The sequence below is a fragment of the Meriones unguiculatus genome, chromosome 11, assembly GCF_030254825.1.
Source record: "Meriones unguiculatus strain TT.TT164.6M chromosome 11, Bangor_MerUng_6.1, whole genome shotgun sequence".
Taxonomy (NCBI): Eukaryota; Metazoa; Chordata; class Mammalia; order Rodentia; family Muridae; genus Meriones; species Meriones unguiculatus.
The window spans coordinates 33,440,700-33,455,027 of record NC_083359.1 but is presented as its reverse complement, the minus strand read 5'-3'; the positions used below and the strand labels follow the sequence as shown (position 1 = coordinate 33,455,027).

The window sequence follows — 14,328 nt, the reverse complement described above, 5'->3', positions numbered from 1 at the left end:
TGGCCTGAAGAAACAGAAGGCATTGGACTTCTTTCTCTCTGGGGAATAGAAGCCGGTCTAATCTAAACTTCATTAAGGTGACTTTAAAGCGCTCATGGTGTAATATAAGTCAGCAAATGGAGAGAATTGCATCATGGCCACACAGGCAAAAGTAAGGTAATATGTCCCTCTTTTCTGAAGATCACAGTCCCCGGGGGAGAGGCAAACGTGTTTGCACAAATCTTCCCACAAATGACCTAACTTGACTGAAAACCCAGCCCAAGGGAAGGGCCTTCCCTAAGAGCTGTGAAGAAAGCCATGATGAAAGACGAGCGAAGACCGGGGCAGTCGCCCCTCCCTTCTTAGCCATACCTTTGTTTTTGAGCAGTAAGAAGCTTTTGAAATATGCTGCATGTTCCATTTCTTATAAATTTCTCTCTTGTTATAAGAGGGGAGAGCGGTTCTTCCTTTTCCTGCCCACCTCCCTTGATTTTTTTATACCAACTCGTAACCGTGCTGTTACATTTTCTGATACATTTTAATATTTACTTGAGGCCAAAAAGTTGATGAAATTAGCAGCCCATGTAATGCACTCTCCTCTTTTTATGGAAGTATTAAATGTATTAACATAGTTGACGAGCTGTATGTTCCTAATATGGAGGCTCTTACTATGAGATATCAATCTATGGAGTGATTTGTTTGATAAGAGGGCTCAGGCACAATTTCTTTATATTTGTTCATCTCAATCAAAACACGAATTTTAGGTAATAGAATTTTCCCTGGCAGACATGAGAGGATACGTTTTGGGAATTCGCTTTGGGTTACATCTCAGCCATATGAGGGAGGCTACCTAGCTGAGCAGGGTGTTTTGGCACACAAAAGATTGTATATGGCTTGTGTGTGCAGACCCAACTCACCATATAATAGTTCTCTCTATCTGGTGCCTCATCGTGACTGCTTCCATTTCTGAGTGCACCCTCACTCACAGAGCGACGGCAAAACAGACTTTGAGATTTATGCACTTATTTGCTTCTTCACCTTGAACTCCTGCTGAAGTCGGCTATGCTTTTGTAATGTGAATGCTGAACGGTGGCTGCCTGCCAGACACAAACACCTCCTTGCTTCACGGAGGCAGTGCTCTCTCCCTTGCAGGGAAGCACAGACCCCTGCCTGAGAGCTCCGCAGCACAGCTTTAAACAGCCTTCCCCGACGTTCCCATTCCCCTTGCCTAAATGCTAACAGGAAATGCAACTGGGACTGCCACAGTGGCAATTACAACGTCAGGGAGCCAGAAAAACCTCTCACATGACAGGACAAGCGAAACTAGGGATTAGGGATTTGGGGGTACTTTGGAAAGGAGCTCCCACGAACGATCCAGCTCAGATCTAATCCTAAGCAGAACTCATTAATTCAACAAATATTTGATTGCCTTTTACAAGGGAGGCAGGGCTAGGCACTATTAGGGGACATAATGGCTCCCAAACCCAGTTTATGCTTACTAGACTCGGCCTACAGCAGAAGAACTACTACCGTAGTCACAACAACAGCACGACTGAGCTTCTGGCCTGTGCCATGGGCCTCACGTGGCAATTATTCTAAGATTCAGATATCTTTTTTCAGGTTTTTGGAAATCTGGCATCAGAGAGTGAGAGACCAAAAGATAAAGTAGCAGCGATGAGTAGGTGCAGTATAGAAGTTAGTAAATGCCCTGAGGGGAGAGCTACCTCCCTGCGTTCTTTCCCCACCCACTAGAGATACAGTTGCTAGGAAACTGGACCCTCCCCCTAGGGAGGGACACCTAGTCATGGTCAATGGTCTGGGAACCTTCCTATAGCCAATCGATTCAAAAATGTAGCATCTTGACCAATAGATGCTTGCCAGGCAGGAATTGGCCCTGCCTTGGGCATGCTGGGAGGGACCAGAATCTATATATCACCCAACTAACCTGGGAGCTGCACGCTCAGCTCCCACCGCTTCTGCGGTGGGGCTGTGTAGGCCCAAGCTGCAGCTTGTAATTTACAATAAAAAGACCCTCATGTGTTTTTCAACTGAGTCGATTCCTGTAGATCTTTTGGGGCCTTGCGAACTGGGTATAACAAGAGCATCTTCTGGCTGATGTTAATCTTACACGTCGTTGTGGCCTATCCACTCAAATGGACGTTACCACGTGGTCTGTGTTTCTGTCTTCCCAAACACACAAAGTAAAGAGGATAAGTGAGAGAGAACCGAGTGGGTTTAATGGAGGCCCTTTCACTTTAGGGAGGCATATCACACCGGCGCGCAGTGTGCTCAGCTCTCCTAACCCAACAGAGTGATTCCATACACGCTAACCATTTCCGTTAACGCTTGAAGCGTCTTGAAAGAAATATTTAATTTTTAAGTGTGTGTGTGTTGGTATGTGCACGTGTGCACAGTTGCTTGAAGAGTTCAGAAGACAGTGTCAGATCCTGTGGATCTGGAGTTATAGGTGAGTCCCTATTCCCTGGCATGGGCACTGGGAACTGAACTTGGGGCCCACGAGAAGATAGCAGCTCTTAAGTGCTGAGACATCTCTCCATCTCCGCCTGAAGCATCTCCATGAATAGAAATTATCTCTGTTTTGTCGGAAGAGATACTAAACAGTAAGTTCATAGTTATGGTCACACGGCTGTACGAGTGCAAGGGTACAAATTCCAAACCTGGCCTCTCTGATGCATCTTCCGCTACAACATCCGCTGTGTGACAGCCATGGTACAGCCATCTGTACCATCATTGCAGAAGCTCTTATCTGCTCTTACCGTGCAGATAAGAGCTTCTGCAATGATGGTACAGACGGAATACAGAAGAAAGTAGCCCTTATGGACAATGTATTAAGAACTGTGCCCAGTGACTGGGGAAATGAACAAATTAACAAGACTTAGGAAATGAATTCAAAAGTTGCCTATGGGAGGCAGAGGGTCTCTGGACCTGGCTATTACCCTAAGAGGCCAGTCAAAAATATTAGCCCAGGGCATGACTCAGAGGTAGAGCATTTGCTTACCACATGCCTAATCTCTGGAGCCAGGGGAAACAAGTCTTTTGCAACTTGTAGATTTGATGGCTGGTAGAGGGATAACTGTTTCAGAGACAAAGTGAAGGATGAAGCCTTGAGCAGCAACCTCGGGGATGTTAGGAAATAAGCCACCATCAGCTACTCAAGACATCCTTATGGAGCCTGAATCCTGGCCCGATGGGAATGCCAGTATTGTTTCCCTGCAATCCTTGTAGTACAGACTTTCTGTTCGATCTGTTCCTTCCTGGTTTTACTTGAGCATGTCGTACCTGGAAAGGCTCTTTTGCTCTCATTCTTACTCTATTCCACGAGGCAGGAATGGCTGGCATTGGTCGCTGTCTAGACTTTGGACAGGGATCTTGGGAGGAAAGCAAGGCAGGTTGTCCTGTCTACTGACCATCCAGAAGTGTCTCACTTCAGGCCCTCTAAATCGCTCCCGCGTGTCCTTAAAGAAGCCACTCCCCTTTCAGAAGCAGAACTCATTTATGTCCAATGTCAAACACGAGGTACAAATGTTACATGTGGCTGCAGGTGATAGAGGCCTAGCTAATGAATGACTTAATTTCCTTCCTGTAAATTGACAGGCCCTCTGAAATCAGGAGTACAACTATGAAATGACAATCCCACCGCCAAAGACTCGCTGGTGTGTAAGCGCTGACAGGACTTCATTATCCGGTTAAGAGCACATTAGCATATCTATTAGATGAACACTCTGCTACACAATCAGAACAGATAATGCCTAACTGGGTCCCCTGACTTATTTGTGGGCAGCTTTTTTTTTTCTTTCTTTCTTTTTTTTTTTTTTTTTTCTATTGGACCATCTGGGGACAGGGAGTTAGATGGAAATACTATTTTCTGGACAGCTCAAATTTAATACTTCTGCCATTTGGATAACAGGGGACAAACTCATGACTTGAGAGTCATGCAGGTGAGGTTTACTATCTCTCTAAATAGGGCACGAGCAAGGGGTCCAAACCTAAGGACCAGCAACTTTCCTAAACCGCATCCTCACGAAGGAGGCCAGGCAAGCATCAGGTTCTCATCACTTGCTGTCATTTTCTTTATGTTTCCCCAAGCCTGCTCTTCTTTTTGAGATGAGAATACACAAAATAGCAGCCGAGAAAGCAGGATTCATCAGTATGAGTCTCAACATATCAATTTTCAAGTGTAGCAACTTTAAACACACGGTAGGCTTTTAGTTTCCATAGAAAATAATCTCTCATTGTTTTCAAAAGAAACTGAAAGCACCCCAAATTACCACACTTTTAACATCCTGACATGTTGATGGCCCGTGTTCTTCACAGATCAAAGTCAGAGTGGCAGAAGACAGCGCCGAGGAGCTTAGCACATAGTATTTCATATTTAGCAGGAATTACAGTAGTGAACAAGACAAGGTGACTTTCTAATATCATTCACCCACACACACATGCACACACACACACATGCACGCACTCGCACGCACACACACACACACACATCTAAATTTCGGCAGCAATCCGAAGTGCCAAAGACTAACTTAGGATGACTTAAATGTTCCTATCTTTTACTGTACTGACGTCCCTTCCCGGTCACGTGGAACAACTGATGGAAACATGAGAAGGATTACGTCTCTGTGCTTTGTAAGTCAAGGATGACAGACCGGATTGTGTGTCATGAGGAACCATTGTGAGGACTCTTATGTCAGGATTTCTAGGATCATGTGGATTTAACGGTAGAGTCACGTGTCAGAAGTACCTTCCTCCCTTGATGTGGGATGAAAGTTCTAGCCGGTTCCTGTTGTGTTACATATACTAGGAAGACCAAAAGACAGTATATTTATGTTACACAGCTGAGAACATCTATCCTGGCTATATAACTTGAGAACTTAGGAATATAGGGGAACTTTTGACATTGTAGGCAATGAAAGAACTTGGAAAAAAAAAAAAAAAAAACCAAGGAAGAAAGTCATCACTCATGAACACAGTTCCCTTGTCTTTTCCAGCCAAGCTCTTCTATACGAGGGTCTGTTTGGGCCAGGGGCTGAGTGACATACAAAGTGGTCTCATGATGGTTCACACTGCTTTTCAGAGTAATTTCTTCCAGAGTGTTTTCATGCTGGGGGGATTTGGCGCAGAGGGGATTGGATGGAAGAACATTTCACGAAAGTTCTCTCACCTCTGTCTCATGAACAGGAAACGGGGGAATCTTTCCTGTGTCAGTGAGGGCCCACGGCTTCCAATTTGCACAAGGGCTGGCATTCTGATTTTACCCTGACCCACGTGCCTGGATCTATGGAGGAGCTTGTCATGGGGCGAAGTTATTCCAAATTGCTCACTTCTGGAAAGGCTTCTCTCCACGGGTTTGAACATGCAAGAAAGATAATTTGACCTATTTGTCACAGTGCCTGGCAGGCCTGAACCCACTGCCTGCCCATAAACGTCCTGGGGCTGATGCGTCAATTTCAGGACCTGTCATGTTCTTGTGGAATAGGGAGTTGCGTGTGAACCAGAATGGACTGAGGTCCTGAATGTGCCAGTCTTTTTAACAGGGGGGCCAGGGATTTTATGTTTCACTTCTGTCCTTCCCTGGTGGCTTGTTTTAGGTTGGTACAATCAATGCCTGTGCCCCACAACACTCTCCTCTGTGTTTGCAGTGCAGTGTTTATACCCCTGCAGCTTTGTAATTAATAATATACCGCTTTTCATCTTCAAAGTGATTTATACACATTAATTAATTCTCACTGTACTTCAGAGATTCTGTACGTAAGTAACTCTCATGCCCTCATGCTGTACTTAGGGAACCAAGGCTCAGAAGGCAAGCGGTTCTCCGCAGAGAAATGGATTGCTGGGGCCAATGTCAGCACTTAGGATCCTGACTCCTCACTGAGCCTGCAGATCTCTCCTCATCTCTGGGGAAGAGCTGATTGTACCTTGTAGCTCCACATTTACTGCCATCACTGCTGGGCAAACTGGCCTGTTACATCACTCAATTTGAGTCATAAACTATTTTTCAGTACTCCAGGGTCAAAGCATAGTCTTACCTAAAGCATACAAATAGGAAATGATGGATTATAAACCAATAAACCATAGTAAGATGCTCAGGCCCAGCTTCCAATAGCCTCCAGACTGAGGATAAATATGTTTCCTAATCCATCATTTACAAGTTACGCACCCGATTAAAACATTAACCTCTCGCTACACAGTTGCCCATTTATATGACCACCCTTACAGAAAGCTATTATATTTTAACTATCAAGCTCAATAAATAGGCGCTAGCTAGCTATCTCTCCCCTGCAAATGGAGGAGGAACTATACTGGGGATGCCACTGGCAGGGGCAGGCAGTGCCTCAATTTCTATATCTGGGCTCCCCACGGTGCCCACTGGCCCAGCAGAACATTAAGCATGAGAAGTGAGCATATGGACCCTTTTTGAAGTTTCTGACATAAAACCAAATCATGCAAAGACCACAAATTTGTCAAATTCAATTTGCTTCCACCAAGCCCCTGAAACAGCAGGGGACTCAAAGATCCCAGTTAGGTGATGGGGGAAGGAGGGTCAAGTCAATCACTGCTGTATCCTTCATCAAGAGGTAAGATGCAGACGTGACTTGAAATCAGGGACACTTGAGTGTCCGTTCCCACTGAGAGCTGAGGGCTAGAGTGAAAACTCTTTTGTAAAACCCCAGGCAAATATGATCCCTTTCCTTTCCCTGAAATATTAGCATTCTCACATTTGGAGGACACTGCTGATCAATGCAGCTGATAAAGAATATATAAAGGTTTATTTTTCCATATTAAGATGAGTGTAGTTATACTGTGGAAGACAATAAAAAGTGTGTATTGATTTTTGGCTTGTGCTAGTCAACCTTGGGCAGAGCTGGTATTCAGATTTCTAGAGGCATACCATAATACTTCTGTGCCATCAGGTAAGCTCAGGTCAAATGCCCTGGGAAGGACTGTGCCTGCCTCTTTTCTGCAGGCACCATGCCAGAGGAATGGGATTAAGGCATTGTAGGAGCTCCACCAATGGATGAGAAAGGAAGGCTGATGTTGGGAAAAGGAAGGCCAGCCGCATCAGCATCAATGTTGCTTTGTCTCTTTTCCTAAATGGGAGGAGTTTTTCTCCCTGCATGCTTGGAACTGTTTTGGAGTCAGCCTCTTTTAGCTGGTGTTTTATAGGTTTGCTTTGCAACATGGCACAGCCTAACCAGGGAGATCTGTCATAGCTGCCCTAAAAGCAAGCCAGAACCATCAAGTGTTTCAAATAAACCTTAACAAACATCACCATGGCCTCTGCCTGGGCCAGGAGACCTGCCATTGGCAAGCTTAGCTGACAGAGCAGCAGCAATGGGGCTCTTTGTCAGGGCCAGGAACTGTGACCAGGCTTTGTGTCCAGCCCAGTATGCTCATATGCCTGTGGCTCCCTGCCTCTGAGCTTCTAGCCATCTGCTGCTTTCCATAGTGACATGGTGGTACCTCACAGATGCAAATGAACATCCATGACAAGGGGAAGGAAGGTACCCCAACAACTTCACCCATCTCCCACCCTCCCCCACACACTAAGTCACAGGTTTATAGCTCTATTCGGATTCAATGCCACAGTGAGATGAGGACTGAGGCTGAGCAGAGAAAGGAAGCTGGACCAGGTCAACTGTGTGGGTGTTTGAGTCTAGATGAAGACCAGGTTGTAGGCTCTGGCCTCTCAATCCCACTTTGTTCCACAGCTCTGAAAATTGGCAAGGTAGTTTGGCTTTCTCCCTGGTCAAGATGGTCTGTGTACAAGGGCGCCTAAACTTCTCTTGGAGAACCAATGCTGAATGAATATCAGAGCCCTGGTTTGCAGTAAAGCCAGTAATGGAGAAATCTAGATGATTACTATGGGAGTGAAGGTTGGTTTGCGGGAATGATAATTCTCAGCCCTTCTCCAAGAAAAGACACAGCCAGGATGCTTTACTTCACCTCTGATAAATGTCAGCCAGAGTCATGACTGGAATGGATTCCAGGAGGAAAAAAAATCTCTCCTATCCATCACTAATGATCATGTTTTCCAAGAGCCAACAGGCAAATTGTACAGACAGCAGAGAGCTTCTAAATTCACAAGTCCATGCCCCCTCGCCCCTACCCGGCCTTCTCACCGCTAGCATGGTGACCAAGGCTGCTTTGGCTTACCTATGAAATATGCCAGCAGAATGGCCAAGAGGAGGGCGGCAGCGATGGCAGACAGGGCGGCACATTTCCAACTGCAGTATTTGGAGGGTTTCTTCAGCTTGAAGGCCTTCCTGGAGAATGTATTCCGTGGCAGCAGGCGGGGTGGTGGTGTGTAAACGGTTCCTGAGGTCAAAGGGTATCCTGGGGAAGAGCTGCTGAACAGGGGTGTGCTTCCAGAGGATGTCTTGAAGAGGAAGTGCCTGCAAAGGAAGAGGGAAAGACTCAGCCCGACTGTGGTTGGCTAACAAAGGCTTAGTTGTTGTTCCTTTCATTTCTGACAATAAAATGTTAGTCAGCTCACCTTACTTTGGTGGCAGGTGGGGTGGTGGAAGGAAGGAGGAGGGGGTGTGACAAACATTACTTTGGCTGGTGATACACCTTACTTCCACAGCTTGCCTAATTTTATACCTTCACAGATGTGCCAAGATTCTACCTTCCAGAACAATCCGGCAAAGTGTTCAAAGCAAATATGAAAAGCGAATTACTGTCACTCACTCAGAAATGATGACAATGATGCTGGTGCTAAGTATTATCACGTACTAGAGATGCGCAATTGAAAGATACTTGAAATGTGTTGTCACCACCGTTTACAAACTAAATGCTATAATATCCCTAATTTAGATATGAAACACCGGATTGGGAGAAGTCAGATAACTGTCTAAGGATTTAAACCCAGAGCTCTGTCTTTTGGTAAAAATCTCTGCTCTTAAATATTATCCCAGGCTGCCTCTCAGTTCTTATACATTTTCATCTCTCCTTCCACAGGGAGCAACCGTTAGTTACCTTTCTTGTTCAGACAGCATCTTTAGGTCTTGTGATCAAGGTTAATTAAAAAAAAACAACTTTGTCCATCAATTGAACATGGTGTCCTTGGTACTCAGACCTATAATGTGGTAACTATATAATAAAACATGAAATATGAAACAAAACCACGTGACCTCTCAGAGGATAGTCACTCCAAAGGCAATTTCCAGAACATCAGTTCTCTGACAATAGGTTGTTTTTTTTTTTTTTCCATATATATGCCAAGGATAAGATTTTGAATATGACTGGTTGCACTTTACTTAAAACAATGACATGTCTAGGAGATGAAAGGTATGAATGGCTAATCAGATTCTAGAGTCTACCTGTGAGAGGGCAGGGTCTGTGTCTCACCTAGGACCTAGTTCATCCTCATATTTTTAAGTACCCAGTTAATAATCCAACATCCAAGGGAGATTTTAGTAAATGAATGCATGCAGGAGCACATGAGTGAATAATTGGAGTCCTATTATTTTGCAGTCATATTTGCTGCAATTCTAAAATGTGAAAATGTCAAGAAAGGCATTTCCTTCTTTCTCACACTTTCAGTAGATCCATTTTTATTTTTTGATACAGGGTTTCTCTGTGTAGTTCTGACTGTCCTGGAACTCACTCTGTAGACCAGAGTTGCCTTGACCTCACAGAGATCCAACTGCCTCTGCCTCCCGTATAGTGGGATTAAAGGTGTGTTTCACCTACACCCAGCCAGTAAATGTATTTTTACCTATTGGCTGTTTATATCTTGTTGTCTTCATGCCATACATTTCACTTGCACCTCACCTGAGACCCATAGTGTGTTCAATAAGACTGGCCAAGTGTTATAGATAGAACCCTGAAGCCTGGAGTTAGCTGGTAGGAATATGACATGGGGCTTCCCATGGTTTGAAAAACAACGGCCCCTAGAGACTTACATATTTGTATACTTGGTCCTCAATTGGTGGAACTGTTTGGGAAAGATTAGGAGGTGTGGCCTTGTTGAAGAATGTATGTCACAGGCATGGGCTTTGAAGTTTCTCAGTGTTCTTTCTCTGTCTCCTACTTTCAGATCAAGATATAAGCTCTCAGCTGTTCCAGCCAACATGTCTATTGGCTACTGCCATTCTCCTCCACCATGGCGGACTCTTAACTCTCAGGAGCCGTAAGTCCAATTAAATGCTTTCTTTGAAAAGTTGCTTTGGTCATGGTGTTTTAACACAGCAATAGCGACATAATTAAGACGGGGTTCAAGCTCCAGTTTCCCTCTCTCGGTTATTTGCCAAGAGTTCTAAAAAGACCGACTATACCATATTGCCCTTTCTGCTAAGGACTGTCAGGCTTTTTCAGAGGTATCTGAAGGCAATATCACTGTCATTATCAATATTTGTAACTTGACCACATACAGAAAAACATGCAATGTATTTGAATTGTTTATATAAATCAAGCAAGCCTGGGACAATTTGAGGATCAGGTCAGAGATGTGTCTGACTAACGAAACAACAAATATAACAAACATTAAAGCAGACAAATGATAGTTAGACTTCGTTTGTGCTGTATATAAGTTCAATTATCTCAATAAAGCTTGCACACTAATTCTATAAGTAAAGGATTAGGTTTCCTGCCAGTAGCCTGTACCCATGCACACATGCACAGGTGCATGCACACACACACACACACACACACACACACACACACACACACACACACACTCAGAGAGAGACACACACACACAGAGTATAGAACATGCAATGCTACATGTGTGGTGGACAACGTGTGTGAGTTGGCTTTTTTCCTTCTGCTGTGTGAGTTCTGGGGATCAAACTCAGGCAATTAGGCTTGGCAGCAAGAATCCTTAGCCACTAATCCATCTTGCTGGTCCCCAAAGCCCCCCTTTTTTCACTTTTTAAAAATTTATTTATATTTTTATAAATTATAGTTTCTTCACTTTGTATCCCAGCTGTAGCCCCTCCCTCATTCCCTCACAATTTCACCTTTCCTCCCTCATCTCCTCCCATGCCTCTCCCCAAGTCCACTGATGGGAAGGTCCTCCTCCTCTTCCATCTGACCCTAGTCTATCAGGTCTCATCAGGACTGGCTGCACTGTGTTTCTCTGTGGACTGGTAAGGCTGCTTCCCCATCAGGGGCAGGTGAACAAAGAGCCAGCCACTTGAGTTCATGTCAGAGACAGTTCCTGTTCCCCTTACTAGGGTACACACTTGGAGACTGAGCTGCCACGGGCTACATCTGTGCAGCAGTTCTAGGTTATCTCCATGCACGGTCCTTGGTTGGAGTATCAGTCTCAGAAAAGACCTCTGGGCCCAGAATATTTTGATCTGTTGCTCTCCTTGTGGAACTCCTGTCCCTTCCACATCTTCTTATCTCTTCTTTCATAAGACACCTTGTACTCTGCCCAAAGTTTGGCTATGAGTCCCAGCATTTCCTTCGATACCTTGCTGGGTAAAATCTTTCAATGGCCCTCTGTGGTAGGCTTCTATCCTGTTTTTCCTGTTTTCTCCCTCTTCTGATGTCCATCCCCTTTGCCTTTCTGCATGAGGATTGATCATCTTACCCAGGGTCCTCTTCTTTGCCAAAAACCCTTTTTTAATGGGATCAGCTAACAGTCTTTTGAAGAGGAGTCTCTTGAACACCCTAGGGATGGTGTTTAAGAGAGCAAGAAAGACTTGTATTGTTTCCTAGCAGTGCTTTTGATGGGCAAGTTAGCTTATACTAGTTACCCAGTCTTACTCTTGAGCATCACTATCACGGGAAATGTAAGCACAGGAGCTGCATATGTAGCTGCACGCAAACCATACAAGATCATTTAAGAAAAACTTGGCATAGTAGGTGTTCACTTCTTAATGACTGGCTTTTACTAAGGAACATTTGAGCAACATAAAGAGCTCAAAATGTGAGTTTTAATTTAAAGCTTGGCAACCATGGAACACATGTCAAGACCTTCCAGACATGCTAAGTACTAACCCACTGCCCCATAAACAGTGGAAACAGCCAGCAAAGGTCACGAGAGGTGGGAAAACCAGGCTCTTGATTTAGGACCCCGCCAGCTTTATCTCTTGGACCACTGTCCACCAGTAAGGAGACATTAATGAGTGTTTAAAATATGTACGAGTCCAAGCTTGCGTACCTTCAGTGACTTGTTCATTTCCATGGCTTCAGCCATCACTGACAGGTCTGAAGATCTAGCTCAACTTGCTCCTCAGAAGTAGACATGTGTCTCTACTGTGGACCAGACCATCTTGTCCAGTAGAAGAGCAGCCCTTGCTCTCATCCACCCAGATATTTCTCCAGTCCTGTAACAGTATTATCCATGTTGCTGTACTTTGGGGGATGGGATGCAAAGCTTCTTTGGTTGTGTGTGTGTGTGTGTGTGTGTGTGTGTGTGTGTGAGAGAGAGAGAGAGAGAGAGAGAGAGAGAAACAGAGAGAGAGACACAGAGAGACAGACACATACACACAGAGACAGAGACAAAGATGGTTTGGTGTGAGTGTGTGTGTGTGTGGTATACACAAACATATGTGTGTAAGGTGTTGTATACACATATGTGTGTAAGGGAGGCCAAAGGAGGATGCCAGGTATCCTATTCTATCACTCTACACCTCGCTCCCTTAGGACAGCCTCTCATTGAACATGGAGCTTTGCTTTGGCAAACTCCAGCGATATTTCCACCTCTTTACAGTCTTGGGGTTATAGGTACAAATGTGGCCTTTTACATTCTGGCTTTTTACATGGGTGTTGCAGAATCTGAATTCAAGTCCTTATGCTTGCAGTAGTGGTACTGAGCCATCTTCCCAGCCTGTAAACCTCATTGACTCAGCAGGTCTTTCTCACCTAACCCACCTTACCTGAGTTCCTCCTCACCTTTCCATTACCTCTCTGAGAAACCAACCAACACCCTTTCTATCCATCCCTTTGTGCTTTCATGAATCTTATCATGCATTTGGAGTGGTGTCTAACATGTATTATTTTGAAAAAGTTTTTCTCCAACTAACATGTGACCCCATGTACACTCAACAGTGGTGGACACTACCCTTAGTACCTGCAGAGTCTAAACACTAGTGCCCAGATAGCAGTCATATTTGTGAACATAATGAATGAATGAATGAATGAATGAATGAATGAATAAAACAGAGTGTTTTGGCAATGTGAGAATAATAAGGTGGAGGTCAAGAAGTTTAAGCTGGATGTAATGATATTTTGGAGGTACTAATTTTTGGAAAAGGAGAAGGATATGACTATTGTAACTCATGGAAGAGATTTCCTGTAGGAAATTCTAAATTTTTTTTTTAAATAAAATAAGATTTGACAACACAGTCTATTGCCCACGCTTCCTTCTAGAGAGATTCCTGGTCTTCTCCCCTCAACCACTAAGTAAAGCTTTCCAACACCACTTAGAATGACATCAGGTCTTTCTCAGGGTCTACAACGCCCTGCATGGTCTGAGGATGGCACCTCTCCAAGCAAAGCCTGTAGCATTCCTCTTCCCCACTGTTCTGTCTGTCATATTGTCCTTTTACTGTTCTTTGTCAGACTTCAACCTCTCCCTGGGGGTTTTTGCACTGCATACCCCTGCTGCTTGGGAATATTTGTATAGTCTTCTCTTTGTGTTGTTTGGCTTGCTGCCTTAATATGATTTTCTCAGAGATCTTTTCCCAAGTCTCACCCATTCCCAACTACTCTCTCACCATTATAGCTGCCCTCATTTCCTGTATCAGATGCACACATATGTACACATGTGTACATTATGTACTATCTGAATCAATCATCAGATCTGAATTGCCACAAAGAGTAACATAATGAGGTATTTATCAGGTTTATTTAATTCTGTGGCTTACCGTCTAGAATATAACATGTACCACAGTGGTCATGCAAGTTTTTGTTCAATGAACACCTACAATATTTCCCAAGGTCAAGATACATGTGCTACAAAGCACTGTGTTGTAGATATTTTATATTGTAAAGTTAAGGCTCTTTTGGTAACCTTAACGGCCGGTTTTAGAACAGTTTTACATACTTTGTAAATGGATTCATGTGTTTGCTTATGTATAATAGGTGAGCATGTGTGCTTTTGTATACAAGGCCCAAAATGTGACCCACAGACGTTGGGTCCTGAATTATCCCTGCAGGCCACATCTTCTGGGCTGCTCATTGGTACTGAGTTGCCTGTGATGATTATGGCCAAACAGAACCCATGTAGTTATCACCCATTTTCTATTTCTGGTGTTCAGAAATGGCTACATAAAAATACTAAAGGTATGTAGAATTCTGTTTCTCTTAAAATATATCCATACCCTGGTGATACAAATCTTCAGAGGATAAAACTTAGCAACCACCCCCAAG

The 14,328-nt window shown here is 44.1% G+C and overlaps 1 protein-coding gene across 15 annotated transcripts in view; it reads right to left on the bottom strand.

The window, feature by feature from the left end:
- Positions 1-14,328, bottom strand: part of Tenm2 (teneurin transmembrane protein 2) — a 1,501,569-nt gene that overhangs the window by 248,333 nt on the left and 1,238,908 nt on the right. For all 15 annotated transcript variants that reach the window (XM_060363849.1, XM_060363848.1, XM_060363851.1 and 12 more), the window contains one exon: positions 8,158-8,396. In XM_060363849.1, coding sequence (XP_060219832.1) covers positions 8,158-8,396 — 239 coding nt within the window. The remainder of the gene's footprint in view (positions 1-8,157; positions 8,397-14,328) is intronic.